General features: G+C 36.8%; 1 protein-coding gene across 2 annotated transcripts in view; it reads right to left on the bottom strand.

The window, feature by feature from the left end:
• Window positions 1-16055, bottom strand: part of NIPBL (NIPBL cohesin loading factor) — a 219835-nt gene that overhangs the window by 42468 nt on the left and 161312 nt on the right. For both annotated transcript variants that reach the window (XM_089312739.1, XM_089312738.1), the window contains exons 22-31: window positions 14175-14257; window positions 13467-13599; window positions 12090-12233; window positions 9515-9604; window positions 8276-8490; window positions 8062-8164; window positions 7379-7477; window positions 7136-7282; window positions 2158-2292; window positions 1016-1114 (exon numbers count right to left, since the gene is read on the bottom strand). In XM_089312739.1, coding sequence (XP_089168865.1) covers window positions 1016-1114; window positions 2158-2292; window positions 7136-7282; window positions 7379-7477; window positions 8062-8164; window positions 8276-8490; window positions 9515-9604; window positions 12090-12233; window positions 13467-13599; window positions 14175-14257 — 1248 coding nt within the window. The remainder of the gene's footprint in view (window positions 1-1015; window positions 1115-2157; window positions 2293-7135; window positions 7283-7378; window positions 7478-8061; window positions 8165-8275; window positions 8491-9514; window positions 9605-12089; window positions 12234-13466; window positions 13600-14174; window positions 14258-16055) is intronic.

Below are 16055 nucleotides of genomic sequence, written 5' to 3'. Positions count from 1 at the left end.
CCCTTGTTTATTATATTCCTGTGGAACAGTGGTCTACTTTTCACTTGTTTAGAGGAACACTGAACCTGTGATTATAAAGTAAATTGAAAGTATATTATCACAAAAAATAAAAAGAAAACTAGGAAAGAGGAGGCAGAGAAGGAAGGAGTAATATTATCATCACTGTATTCTTGGAATTGTATATATGAAATTCATCAAATCTCTATGTATTAATAAATTTAAAAATATAGTTAAAAATGTATTCTGGGTAAAAAAATCACAGTTTATGTCTGTAATGAAACAAAACTAAATTCATATTTTCTGAAAAAGGTAGAATTATGTCTAAGTTGCCACTCTTGGACTACTGTATCTATTCTTCCACTTCTTTACCTATCTTTAATTGTTGCAAAAATAGGAGAATCTCAACATCCATACTTAACATGAATGAACACCAAGAATTTTGGCTATGAGAAAACAACCTCGCCGGCGCCGCGGCTCACTAGGCTAATCCTCCGCCTAGCGGCGCCGGCACACCGGGCTCTAGTCCCGGTCGGGGCGCCGGATTCTGTCCCGGTTGCCCCTCTTCCAGGCCAACCCTCTGCTGTGGCCAGGGAGTGCAGTGGAGGATGGCCCAGGTGCTTGGGCCCTGCACCCCATGGGAGACCAGGAAAAGCACCTGGCTCCTGGCTCCTGCCATCGGATCAGCGCGGTGCGCCGGCCGCAGCGCGCCGGCCGCGGCGGCCATTGGAGGGTGAACCAACGGCAAAGGAAGACCTTTCTCTCTGTCTCTCTCTCTCTCACTGTCCACTCTGCCTGTCAAAAAAAAAAAAAAAAAAACAAAAAAACAAAAAAACAAAACACAACAACCTGAACTTACTTGCATCCTTTGAGTATCTCCAGAAACATAAGGTAAAAGAAGCATGAGAAAATATCCAAATTAATCAAATATTTCATCATTGCCTCTCCCTTCATAACACAGGTTGAACCTCAACTAGCTTTGCACCAGTGACCACACACTTATTCCATCCTTTCTTACCACATCAGTGATATTTAAAATTTTCCTTGTCATTGCCTCTTTGTCATTGTGTGGAGTTGGAGTAAACCAGAGTTTTTGGAATGTTTCATTCACTAATTTCTAAAAGAAAAAAAAAGTAAAATTACCTAACTCACCATAACAAACACAGCAAATCTGCAATCCCAAATTCTCAATAAAGCTCATCACAAAACCACAAATAACCAATCAAAACACAAACTGATGGAAATTCTGGAATGAATTTCCTTACAGTTTTCTTAAATAACTATTTTTTTTTTCAAAAGTATGAATTTGTAAAAGGTGGCAAAAATTCTAAATAATTTCAATGAGTATTACTATGCCTAACCTAGCCTGGCCTAAAACTTATGCAGAGTATACCCCCATAGGGTTTTTATTTTTGTTTAAAATTAATATTTTTTTTATATTTGAAAGGTAGAGATCTCCTAAGGTTGGTTCGCTTCCCAAATGACTGCAAGAGCTTGGGCTGGGTCAAGCTAAGCCAGGAGCTAGAAACTCAGTCTAGGTCTCTGAAGTGGGTGGCAAGGACTCATGTACTTGAGAGCCATCATCTACTGTTTCCCACGGTGCTCATTATCAAGAGCATGGACAGGAAGCAGAGGAGTGAACTTGATGCAGGCACTACAATATGGGTTGTGGGTATCTTTAATTGTTGTACAAACACCTATCTCACAAATGTTTTTGATGAAACTAAAAACTATATTTTTACTGATTTTGGAGTAGTTGTTACAGTATTTACTAAACTTCAAAAAAAAATTAGGGACAACACATGTATGTGAATTCACTAATGAATTTAAAGATTAAACTTTCAACATAGTTTTTATTTACTAATTTGGAAAACCAAACACATACCATTTGAAAATTAAACAGTTTCAATCTGATGACAAACTTTTGGATATAATGCAATGACATAAATAAATATCATAATTGCTGAATTGGTTGAGAAAGAATAGATTTTATGCAATACAAAAATCCAGACATTAAAAATTTAAGTTTAGAAACAAAAAATGTTGATTCTCTTGTTAAGCTTTTATATGTATTTAAATCAATAAAATTTAGCAGTAACAAACATCTTATTTCAAACATGAAAGAAAATAAGTTTTAAAGTGGCCAGTGTTTTGTCTTACCTTAATGCCCTCCTCATCATTGACTCTACGAATCATTTTTACACACATTTCTGTAATTTTTGGAAATGTAGGTTGTTCAATGCAGATGTCTCTTAGAATCTTTATTACCCTTTTCCTGACACTGATACCAGTATCCTAAAAACAGAAAGTATTTTTAAATGTCAGAAAAATTGAAATACCTGAAGTGTACAAATTTGATAGAATGAAATTAGAAAATAGGTATTCATTATATTCATTATTTGTTAACATGATATATGTGGTTTATACATTCTCTGTTTACAGGTTTTCTTTTTTTCTTTCTTTCTTTTTCTTTTTTTTTTTTGACAGGCAGAGTGGACAGTGAGAGAGAGAGACAGGAGAAAGGTCTTCCTTTTGTCGTTGGTTCACCCTCCAGTGGCTGCCGTGGCTGGCGTGCTGTGGCCAGCGCACCGCGCTGATCTGAAGGCAGGAGCCAGGTGCTTCTCCTGGTCTCCCATGGGGTGCAGGGCCCAAGCACTTGGACCATCCTCCACTGCACTCCCGGGACACAGCAGAGAGCTGGCCTGGAATGGAAGAGGGGCAACTGGGACAGAATCCGGCGCCCCGACTGGGACTAGAACCCGGTATGCCGGTGCCGCAAGGCAGAGGATTAGCCTATTGAGCCGTGGCACCGGCCCTACAGGTTTTTTAACATGAATATGATTTGTTATATTCATCCTTAAAATTATTCATTTGTTTATTAATTTACTCATTTTCATTGTATTTGTGAGGCAAACAGAGATAGACAGAGAAACAGGGGCTTTCAGCTGGTTCCCTTCCCAAATAGCTGAAACAGCTTGGGACAGGCTGAAGCTAGGAGCCTGGAACTCCATCCTAGTGTCCCATGTGGGTGGAAGACACCCAAGTACATGGATTATCACCTTCTGCCTTTGAGGGTATCTATTAGCAGGAAGCTGAACTCAAAGTGGAGGTTAGGATTAGAGCTCAGGCACTCTGCAGGCATCCTAAGGAGTGACGTAAAATTTTGAGCTAAACATCTGCCGCATATTATATTTACTTTCAACATAGGATATCCAAGAACATATTCTGTTGCTTTGCAATGGGCACAAGACTAGAATATAAGCTTGCTAGAATGAAATATATAATAAATATAAATAGAATAGTATCTGGCACTTCAATAGCATTTAAGATAAATTTTAACAGAAAAGTTTAATCAAACCTTAGTACTAACTTACCATTTAAAGGGAACACAAGAAACAAAGTTACAAAGTAAAGAAAATGATGGGAAAATAACAAAACTGACCTGGTCTTTTAAGTGAGTCAATGTCATGGGGTAGTATATAAAAGAGTAGGAAGATAGTCTTCAACTTTGAGACTCGATGACCATGGGAAAGGCAGAGAAAGATACAAAGAGAGGGAGGGGGGAGGGAGAAGGTGAGGGAGAGAGAGGGAGGGGGAGAGAGAGAGAGAGAGAGAGAGAGAGACACACACAAGTGCGTGCAAGCAAACTTCCATTGGTTAGTTTTCTCCCTTAAAAGACTGCAATATCTAGGGCTGGGGCAGGCTGAAGCCAGGAGCCCGGAACTCCACCTATGCCTCCATGTGGGTGTCAGGATTCAAGTTCTAGAGCTATTATCTGCGTCTTCCCAGGTACATTAGCAGGGAGCTGGGTTGGAAACGAAGCAGCCAGGACTTGAACTGGCACTCTGATACTGAATGCAGGCATCACACGTGGTGGCTTAACCCACTGTGCCAAGATGCCTACTCCAACATGTTACCTTAAATTGGATTCTAATTCTTAAAAAAAAAAAAAAAAAAAAAAAAAGCCAACTTAAGAATCTGAAGATGAATGGTTGGGTGAGACGGTTTTCTTTTGATAGGACAATATCCTTATTTTTGGTGATAGTCAAGCTGAAGTATGCACAGGAAAGCAGTAAAATGTTTGTAATTTAACTTAAGATAATTTAAGTTTAGATCAAATATGGAGGTGAGTTTAAGGGTGTTTACTGTATAATTTTTCTTTAATTTAAAAGACTTTTGGGACCGGTTGTGTGGCATGGGGTTAAGCAATGTTAAGCTGCCAGCTGCAAAGCAAGCATCCCATGTTGGAGTCCCGCTGCTCACTCTGATCCAGCACCCCGCTAACATGCCTAGCAAGGCAGCAGAAGACGGCCCAAATATTTAGGACACTGCTACCCATGTGGGAGATCTGGATGGAGTTCTTGGCTCCTGGCTTTGGACTGGCCCATCCAGGCTGTTACAGACATTTGGGAAGTGAACCAGTAGATAGAAGATCTCTTTCTCATCTCTCCCACTCTCTCAACTCTCTCAAATAAAACAAATCTTAAAGAAAGATGACTTAAGTAAGCCATTCTTTAAAAACAGACTTTGATATTAACAAGTTTTAAAAAATAAAATAAAAAGCATAAGGCAGTGTGCAAAATTACTGATTTCCATTATATCATTCAGCAGTTCTGAAACATGTTAGGATAGTTTGCTAGAGTTAATTGTCAGGTAATTGAGAATCCTATTGATTTTACTCTTCACTCTTGAAAAGACTGAAGCACTAAAAGTGAAAAAGTTCTTCCACTCCTTTCTTAAATTATTTCTTAATTAAAACTTTTTTTAAATTTAAAATTTTTACTGAGAGAAAGGGGCAGACAGATAAAGAGTTCTCACTGACTGGTTTACTCCTTCACATGCCTACAACAATTCCAGGAGGGAGCCAAAGCTGAGAGGTATGAACTCAATGCAAAACTAACACACGGGTTGCAGGAACACAATCACTTGAGCCATTACCACAGCTTATCATGGTCTACTTTAGTAGGAAACTAGAGTCAGAACTTGGAGCCTGGTTTTGAACCTAGGTACTCTGATGGAAGATGTGGGCATCTTAACCACTAGGCCAAAAGCCTGCCTTGCTTTTTGTTGTTTTATTTATTTGTTTTTAAGTATTTATTTTTTATTTATTTGAAAGGCAGAGTTACAGAGACAAGAGGAGAAACAGAAAGAGAGATCTTCCATCCATTGGTTCACTCCCTAAATGGCCACAACAAACGGGGCTGGGTCAGGCCGAAGCCAGGAGTCTGTAGCTTCTTCCAGGTCTTCCACATGGGTGCAGGGGACCAAGCACTTGGGCCATCTTCTGCTTTCCCAGATGCATTAACAGGGAGCTGGACTAGAAGTGGAGCAGCCAGGTCTCAAACCTGTGCCCATATGGGATGCCAATATCGCAGGTGGAGGCTTAATGGGCTAGGTCACAATGTTGTCCTGTTTTTTTTTTTTTGTTTTTTTTTTTTTTGTTTTTTTTTTTTTTTTTTTTTTACAGGCAGAGTGGATAGTGAGAGAGAGAGAGAGACAGAGAGAAAGGTCTTCCTTTTGCTGTTGGTTCACCCTCCAATGGCCGCTGCGGCCAGCGCGCTACAGCCGGCGCACCGCGCTGATCCGAAGGCAGGAGCCAGGTGCTTCTCCTGGTCTCCCATGGGGTGCAGGGCCCAAGTACTTGGGCCATCCTCCACTGCCCTCCCAGGCCACAGCAGAGAGCTGGCCTGGAAGAGGGGCAACCGGGACAGAATCCGGTGCCCTGACTGGGACTAGAACCCGGTGTGCCAGCGCCGCTAGGCAGAGGATTAACCTAGTGAGCCGCGGCGCCGGCTTGTCCTGTTGTTTTATTTAGCAGGTGGAGACACAGAGTTCCCATCCAATAGTTCACTTCCCAAATACCAGCAATGGCTGGGATCACCCAGGTTGAAGCTGGGAGCCAGGAAACTCAATCCAGGTCTCCCATGTGGGTGGCAGGAACCAAATTACCTGAGCCATCACCACTAGTACCCAGGGTCTTCATTATCAGGAAGCAAGAGATAGTAGCTGGAGCCAAACATCAAGGCCATATATTCCAATATGGGGTCATTTGGCTTACCACTCACCCCAAATTATTCTTTTTTTTTTTATTTGACAGAATTACAGACAGTGAGAGAGACAGACAGAGAGAAAGGTCTTCCTTCTGTTGGTTCACTCCCCAAATGGCCATGACGGATGGGGCTGTGCCAATCCGAAGCCAGGAGCCAGGTGTCTCCCACGCGGGTGCAGGGGCCCAAGCACCTGGGCCATCCTCCACTGCTCCCAGGCCACAGCAGAGAGCTGGACTGGAAGAGGAGCAACCGTGACTAGAACCGGTGCCCATATGGGATGCTGGTGCCGCAGGCGGAGGATTAACCTAGTGAGCCATGGCGCCCCCCCCCCCCACCAAATTATTCTACAACAAAGATTTTATGCCTAGTTGAAGCTGAAAAGTATACCCCTCTACTCTAATGGTAAAAAATACTTGGTAAGGTGAGAATACCCACTCTCACGCACTAATACATATAAAGTCAATATTCCTGTAATGGGTCATATGGGGATTTCAAAGTTCTTTCCTAATGCTAATGCTTCCTTTTGTTTTCCAGGAAAATGCTACTGTGCAAGAGTTCCCTGACAAAGAAGGAAAAAGTATCTTAGAGCAGTAATTTTTAAATTTGTGCTTAGGCCTCAAATAACTTTCTGAGTTACCCTGTAGGTATCTGAGCTTGTCAAAATTCAGTTCTAAGGAAACATGCAAATATGCATAAAGGATCCAAAAATAACAGATACTAACTTTATATAGCTCTCTCTCACTGCAATAATAATTCTTGTTTATATACTTATAAATATGAATATATAAATACTCTAGGTTCCTATCTATTTTTCCATGCAGTCCTAATCATTTGTTCACTGTTAACTGGAATAATCAAAAAGTAATAGAAAGTGAGAAAAGAAATCCAATTTTTGCCAATGGTCTGTTTTATGATATTGAGCAGTGTTCCTCTTGAAAATGCATCCTTCACAAAGTTGCTATAGTTCACAGATTAAAGACTATAAATATATAATTGATACATTACTTTTCTAGCTTAACATTTTAAAACAATACATGATATTCAAAATGCAAAATTATATTGATGAATCATAAAAATGGCAAACATACCAATATTCTTTCAATTAGCATATCATAATACTGTTCAGCAAGTTGAGGTCGACAAAGGACAAATCGACCAAGTAATTCTACTGCAGCTTCTCGGACACTGGTGGAGTTGTCCATCAATCGTCCATGAACTCCTCGCTGCATATCGAGCTAAACAAAAGTAAAGAAAAGGTAATTTATACTTAATAAACTAGTATTTTAATTTGAATAGAATAACCAAATAAGAATTATTTTTGCTCTCTTTACCCTTGCAAGAATACTGGGGTCTACAGCAACAACCTCAGATAAACACTTCATGGCTTTTGTTCGAACGGCAATTGCATTTTCACCAAGAACTCGTAGGATCTGCCAAGCAAACATTGATTATTCATAAACTTTAGAATATATAAAATTTAACAAAATATAGCATGAAAATATGCAATAAAAAACCTATTACTTGCCTCCCTTTATTTTCTATATGAGTATTTAGATATAAAATTATTTTAATGATTATATATAAAATATTTACTAATCCAAAGCTTTAAAGATTAGCACATGGGGTAAGTGAGGCAGGCATTGGGGCCCTTTTTCACTCTGGTATTCTCAACAAAACTGTTTTTTATTGTTTTCCTTTTCAAGAATGTTCAGTCCCTCTGAAACCTCACTATGTGTGTACCTTTAATTAGGGACATTTGGTAACTGAGTATTTTTGTAATTCACTCTAATTATACCATAATGTGTATATTCATAAATACATAGCCACTTATTTTTGAAACAAGAATCAGTATGTAAAAGGCATGCAGAAAAGACAGTTATAACAAATATGGAATATAGAATTTCTATAATCTTTTAACTATCCATACTCAGTAATGAATAGATATTGTTACAACTCCTTAAGCATCCACTCAGAAAAATCAACTTTCTGTATGAAAAATATTGGCCCAGTTTACCTGTGTCAAATAAATATCAAAGCTCTGGGCAAATGGCCTCATGGAGGCCAAGTATCGAACAATCAAGCAAGCATCATCATAGTCCACAGTATCGGAGTTCATCCTGCAACAGAAAAGTCATCAAAATTTTATTAATTTTTTTTTTGTAACTTAGGTTAATGGGTATTAAAGAGATAACAGAGTATGTATATATATTTTCTATCTGGGATCTTACTTTAATGTGCTGAACTGAGAAGGTGTGGTTTTGATAATGCTTCTAAGAAATTTTTTCCGGTTTTCAGCCCGATGCATAATTTGACCAGTTGTCTCAATTTCTTTTGCATGATGTGTTCCTTCAGATGATTCTTCATCTTTTTGTGATTTCATTGCTTTTTCTGTTTCTAGAGTTGTGTCACGGAACCACTGGGCTATATAGAATTTGCGAGAAAACTAGAAACAAATTAGAAAAACTTGAGCATGATGAAATTAGCAACAAAATTCTCCAGCAATTAATAAAATCAGAGTACTCACAACCAGAACACAATTGTGAGGTTTCACTGAAAACAATTTTCATCAAATAAAAAGTTTAAAACTTTGGGATAGCCTCAAAGATAGAAAACTTACTTTACTTTGTTCTAATACTTGCAACAATGATATACAATGATTATTTGATAAATACAAGTATATTAAATATAGAATACTACTATCAACTAATTACCCAAGGACATATCACTGGAGACAGCAAATTTAGACAGATTTTACAGTCAACTGTAGAAGTTTAGAACAAAGGTATAAAATGCTGAAGGTGGAAGACTCTGCCTGTTTTCAAATTTTGTCTTATTTCTACAAGAAATACATAGATCAATTATCAGTGAAGTAGTTTAATATGAAGAACAATTGCAAGTATGTTCCTCTGAATGCATATCAAAAACCTGTAGTAGTTGGCTGAATAGTTCAGTAGTCTCTAATCCCATTTAATTACACATTCCATCCATTAAAGAATAAAAGTAAAAATACCCCAGGTATATGTCTACTGTTTTCTAATACAGTGCATACATTTTATATATGAACCTATTATACTACTAATCTGGATACACAATACACATGAAAACACAATGGCTATATTTTAAAAATAGAAATAAAAGTAAATAGTTTATTTTTATATATTGATGGATTATCTCATGCATTATCTGGCCCATATCCACAGTGAGAACCAGCAACCTAACCAAGATTCAATGGTAATTTATAAAAAGATTTTTAAATATTTTTCATTACTCAAATTTTGGTATACTATAATACATATAACCAGAATACCATACAAGACAAATCAACCTATAACTATTAGCATCCCTGTATTTCAAAATCAATATTCCAGACAACTTAACTTTTCCTCTTCATGCTACCTCCCAATATTTTTTATACCCAAGTTAAATATACATATAGTATCCCGCCTCCAGAAAGCAAAGAATCCTACCACTAGTGAAGGATCAGTCTCAGTGTTTTCATCCAAATAATCAAGTAATGCCTTTTGTAACTGCTGGATTTCATCTTCTCCTCCTGAAACCTACAGGGTGTAACAAATAAGAACAACAACAAAAAATTACTGGTGTGCTCTAATAATCATCTAGTTGTAAACAAAAATCTGAAGAAAGAAACTGACAAATATCAAAAGTGAAAATGTTAACTATAGCAACTAAGAGGAAGAAACAGAAAAATACTATTTCTTTATTTTAAAAATATGTCAGAAACTACATGCCTTCTTTCTTTTAAACAGCACACTGGCAGCTAACAAAAATTACCAGAACAATGTGTTAAATCCTCAGAAGTAGGAATGCCCTGGAACTGGTTTTCTATTTGAATTAAAGAGAACACCTCCAAACTTTAAATCTCATAAATGAAAACTGTAACTATTTGTATTAATATATTTTGTACAATGCTGAAATTTTTGTAAGACTATGTTCCTTTGAGATATTATTTAAAAAGAACATTGTAGAAGGAAAATATTATTTTTAATTAATATGAAAACAGGATGTTTCATGTAGAATATTAAATATTCATTCAATAGGTGAGTTATTTTTCTATCCAGGTGCAGAAAGGAACTTTATCTTTAGGTTCTATCAAGAATTCTGCAGATAGGAATCAACTGAGTTGATGTTCATGTCCATATCATGTGAAGTTCTAAATATATATTTAAGTAGAATATATAGGACTATAGAATATATTAGAACATATGTAAGTAGAATGCAAAGATCTGAATAACACATGTTCTAGGGGTATAGTGAGACCGATGTATTCAGAAATTGGCCATAGCACTGTGAATAAACTCTAAATTTCCAAAGGCAACCGAGAAATGCGCTAAGAGCCAAAAAGATATTTATGAATAATGCTCTCCCTGAGGTTGAACAAGAACAATCTACACAGCTATATGTAGCAGTAAGAGATCCAAGGATCCCTCTAAGAAATACTGAAAGTTATATAGCCTGAACATCAAGGTATCTGTATTATCATTCACCAAAAAAAGGAACTGCAATTCTTTGGAGAAACAGATGCTCCAAGGGCTGGGGCAGAGAAAGTAAAAGATGGGTCAGGAAGTATAGGATGGCATAGAAAGTAAGTCCTCAAAGAAAAAGGGAACACATACATCAAAGGTCATAAAAGCTAGCATAAAGAGGATCTCACCAGTCAAATAATGATGGCAATACACTGTAACCTATTAAATAGAAGAGGAATGGCAGTCTCAAATGAGGGTAGTTCAAAAAATCTGTTTAAAAATTAAAGTGAAAGATACTTATGTTTGGGGAAAAAAACCTGAAATCATGCATAGCTGCTTTCTTTTCTTTTTAAGATTGATTGATTTCTTTGAAAGGCAGAATTAGAGGAAGAGAGAGAGAGAGAGATCTTCAGCCACTGGTTTACTCCCAAAATGGCTGTAACAGCAGCAGCTGGGCAGGTCTGAAGCCAAGAGCCAGGAGCTCCTTCTGGGTCACCCATACGGGTACAGGGCCCAAATACTTAGGCCATCTTCCATTGCTTTCCAAGGCGCACTAGCAACGAGCTGGACTGGAAGTGGAACCAGGGCCCATAAGAGATGCTGGCATCACAGTGACTTAACTCATTAAGCTACAGTGCCAGCCCCAGAAATTACATTTCTAACAAATTCCCACATAATGTCAACATTGGTGCTGCTAGTCTAGGGGAACCATACTTTGAAAAACACTATACTAGAGAACTTAGGGGTAATGGTGACATCATGTCTGCAACTTAACTTCAAAAGAAATAAATTTAAAAACAAAACAAATATGCATATAAAGATCCAGATACATGTGTATTCTGAGAATATGATAAAGCAAATGCTGTAAATTGTCAACAATTAAGGAATTTGGGCAGAGATCTTATGGGAGGTTTTTTTGCACTACTCTTAAGGCTGAAATTATTTTTAAAAATCAAATGAAAAAATTTAGAGGTACTTCCACTAAAATGTATACAGTTATGAATGTAAGGAAAACTAAAAAGAAAATGAAAACAGGAGCAGTACCTGATAGGATTAGAGACCATGTCCCAATATTTTCTTTTTTTTTTCAGTCTTTTTCCTATCAATTTTCTGAAATAACTTTGTTTTACTACTCCCTTACCCATACTTTAAAGAAAAGAATAAATATGGCAATAAAATATGTCCCCTCAAGATGAAAATTCTCTAATATAAAGGCGAAGGAAGCCCTTACTTCTCAATATAAAAGATACACAACATTGAAAGTTATAAAACCATCTGACAGGGCATGTTAAAATCATCTCAGTAAACTAGAGATTTAAATAAAACTTATGTTAAATACAAAATAGTATTCTACATGCATAAGAATATTTCATTAAAAGAAAGTAAACAAAGGATTTATATAAACCATTTAGAAGTTCCCAGTAGAATTTATAATTCACCCCTAAGTCTCACTTTTAGAAATATCTTATTTTCAATCTATAAAATGAAAGACTATGCAAGAATATTTAAACAAAGCAACCAACTATTATCCCGAAATTTTAATACTTTATCTCAATACCTGCTTTAAAATTCGTTCTATAGATCCTTGATCCATTTTGCTTGTAACAGCATCTTTTCTCAGTCGTGCAGCGACAGTTCCAAGATAATCAAGAGACGCCACTCTTAAAGCCATTTCTGTTGACTTATTACTGAACTGATGAACCTAAACATGGAAATAAAGTAGTTTTCCATTAAGCTAGTAGATTTAGAACAATATATCTTTAACAGCAATTTAATGTAAATTCCCAACCTATGTTTTATTATTTAAAATTTAAACTTCTTGTTCTTGTGGTAGTATGTAAAAAAATGATTTTTGCTTTTTTATTTTACTTTCTGAAGTCTGAGCATTTTCATTTATTAACAAAATTATAGATTAAATTTACTCAAAAACCCAGTCACTTTTTAAAAATACAGGCTTAGCTGTTTACGCAAAATGGGAAATTAACTGGTAAAATTTTCTTAGCACAGAATTCTGATGCCTATGACTCATCTTACTTTTAGGACAGTACTAATATATTTTCCAATTCAGAGAAAGTTAAGACCCCAAAAGCTTTGGAAGGCAACTATGTTCACCACTATACCACCAACACCTCCTAAGATCCAAAAAGCTTTGTAGAAATTTGTATTGCACAAGTCCAAATGTACTTTAAAGTGAAATCACAAAATTTCTTTGCAATTCCTAATATGAGGACTAAAAACTGCCTTGCATTTTCAGACATACTCTTAAAGGCGACAAAGAATTCATGTCAATCAGTTGCATGCTTTGAATTGAGTAACTACAGTAACTTCTGACTCAGTGTTGAAATGCTTTTAATAATATAACATTTCCACACACCCCCAGTATATTTTTTTTGACAGGTAGAGTTAGAGACAGAGAGAGAGGCAGAGAGAAAGGTCTTCCTTCCATTGGTTCACTCCCCAAATGGCTGCTATGGCTGGCGCTGTGCCGATCCGAAGCCAGGACCCAGGTGCTTCCTGCTGGTCTCCCATGCAGGTGCAGGCACCCAAGCATTTGGCCATCCTCCATTGCCTTCCTGGGCCACAGCAGAGAGCTGGACTGGAAGAGGAGCAACCAGGACTAGAAGCGGCGCCCATATGGGATGCCAGTGCCACAGGCGGAGGATTAACCAAGTGAGCCTCGGCACCAGCCCCACCCCCAATATTTTAAAACATTGTTTTCTTATGTAATGAAATGAAAGCACTAAAATTCACAACATTTTAAAGTTTTTTACAAAGTACCAACAATATTGTGTACAGTTATGCACATGCAAAAAAAGAGATGCAATGTTCATATTTCCTTACACATTTTTAAAGAATTCATCATCTGTGAATCAGAGTATATCCTCATTATGTTGTCTTCTAGTAATCTAATAATCTTTAAATGCTATACTCTTACCAACAGTCTCCCTAACAAACTAAGGAGTAGTTCAGCCGCTGGCCATTCAGGCTTATTGACTGTTGAAAGAAGGTCTTGAACAAAATTTTCAAACAGTGGTCTGTAATCTTCTTCACCTTGCTTACTACCACATCTGTTCAAAAACAAATAAGAAGGATGTCAATTTATATGACATGTCTACCCACATGCTGAAATTTTGTTAACTAGGTTTTCTTTTCTCTATATCTAGTAATAAGGCATGAAAGTACACTGAACATGGTTTAAAATAATCTATTTCTTAAATGCCATTTCCCCCTAAATATAGAAAATCAATTTATTAATATTAACACTATTTTCTGGTAAGTATTCACATTTTAAAATATCATCACTGTTCTTTTCTCTACAAGATTACCCTAAATTCTTATGCAGGCTAACTAATCTCTACAAACACTCCTATCAGGTGAAATGTACCATATTTTGCTTAAAAAATGATAAAAAAGTTCAACCCAATACTTTAATTATTTAGAATCTAAATTATAAGCAAATTAAAAAATTTTGGATTTTTAATATTCTAATTTGTCTCACTTTAAATCAGATCAGGAAACTAAGGACCAGGGAGAGGTATTTAGTATTCAGACTGTGGCAGAAAACTGAATTAATCTTTTACATAAGTGAACTATTCTCCATACTATGGAAAATAAAAATCAGATTTATGCTATTTTAACTTACTTTTTAAGGAAGATAGAAAGGAAGTTTTGGGCTGTTCGCATAGCTGTTTCATAAGAATTAGTAATTACAACATCCTGGTCAACCTAGAGAAGGGAAAATCAATTTATAAAGACATAAGAAATAATCAACAAGCAAACTGGCTTAGTTGCAATTACGACGTTATTACAGAATAGAGGTAACACATTTGAGTACTAAAATGATTAGAGTCCCAGCTGCTCTACTTCTGATCCAGCTCTCCGCTATGGCCTGGGAAAGCATTAGAAGATGGCCCAAGTGCTTGGGCCCCTGCACCCACATGGGAGACCTGTGACAATCTCCTGGCTCCTGGCTTTGGATAGGCCCAGCTCCAGCTATTGTGGCCATGTTGAGGTTGAGAGAGAGCAGTTTTTTGTTTTTAATTTTTATTAATGTAAGGAGTGAACCAGTAGAAAATGAAGATATCTCTCTCTCTGCCTCTGCCTCTCTGTAACTCTGATTTTCAAATAAATAAATAAATATTTTTTAAAAAAAGAAAAATTGGATCAAAAGCATAAACTAATACTGTAAAGAATATTTTAACCTCAAAATTTATGAAACAATGGGATGTAATCTAAAAAAATTAAACATCTTCAGTAGAAATTTAAACATTAGAATATAAATAGTCAATTCATAGTTGCAGAAATCCAGAGAGTAAATAAATACAGGTAAAGGAGCTCAAACTCATCAGTAACCAGGAAAATGCAAAATACAACATGATACTATTTCACAGCGATCAGAATAGGTAAAATCAAAATGTGTAGAAATGCCAACTGAAAACCCCATTAAGGAAACTGACAAAGTCCACTAAAGTTAATGCATGTAATTCTACTTCTTAGAATATTTAGAGAAACTTGTGTTGTAAGATGTGATACCATTAAATGAGGTGTTTAACTCAAGTCAAAAACAATCTGGCACATTATATGTATTAAAAACAATGTTGACTGAAAAAATTAGCTGTAAATACATCACTGTCATTTATGTAAATTTAAAAGATCATGGAACTGGTGCTGTGGCACAGTAGGCTAAGCCTCCACCTGAAGCACCAGCATCCCTATGGGTGCTGGCTTGTATCCTGGCAGCTCCTCTTTTGATCCAGCTCTCTGCTATGGCCTGGGGAAGCAGCAGCAGATGGCCCACGTGCTTAGGCTTCTGCACTTGCGTGGGAGATCTGAAAGAAGCTCCTGGTTCCTGGCTTCGGATTGTCCCAGTTCCGGCTATTGTAGTCATTTGGGGAGTGAACCAGTGGATGAAAGACCTTTCTCTGTCTCAGTCCCTATCTGTGTCTGTAACTATCTCTCAAATAAATAAAAACTTAAAAAAAGAGAACATAATGATCTGCCATCAAATTTATGCAAATAAATAAATGGAAGGGGATAAACATACTCATGATATAAGTTACTAAGAGTAAGGAAGAAAAAACTAAAGACAGAACAATGGGCTTGGAAGGGGAAAATTCAAAGATGGTCTCAACTCCTTGGACAATATTTACTTTACTACTTATTATATTTTATAATTAAGTGTAGAAATAACTACTAAATATATTTAAACTTGGCTGTAACAAAACAGATTTGTCACTTGAGTCTTACAAACCGGTATGGCAGGCTTGTTAAGTAGTACCATCTCAGTTTTTGTTTTTTGAAGGAAAGGTTTATTGTTGGGTGGGGGAAACCCGACATGCTGGAGAGGGGGGGGAACAAAAAATAGGGCAAAAACAGAGAGAGGTCGAGAGAGAGAGGTTGAGAAAGAGCAGTTTTTTGTTTTTAATTTTTATTAATGTAAGGAGAACAGATTTCATGTACTTCATAGGTACAATTCTAAGAAGATAACCATATTTCCCTCCTTCCTCTCTCAATCTCCCTCCAT

This window comes from Oryctolagus cuniculus, chromosome 14, assembly GCF_051225735.1.
Source record: "Oryctolagus cuniculus isolate XC-2025 breed Fujian yellow rabbit chromosome 14, ASM5122573v1, whole genome shotgun sequence".
Lineage (NCBI taxonomy): Eukaryota > Metazoa > Chordata > Mammalia > Lagomorpha > Leporidae > Oryctolagus > Oryctolagus cuniculus.
The sequence above is the reverse complement of the archived record's forward strand: the minus strand, read 5'-3'. Positions and strand labels throughout refer to the sequence as shown.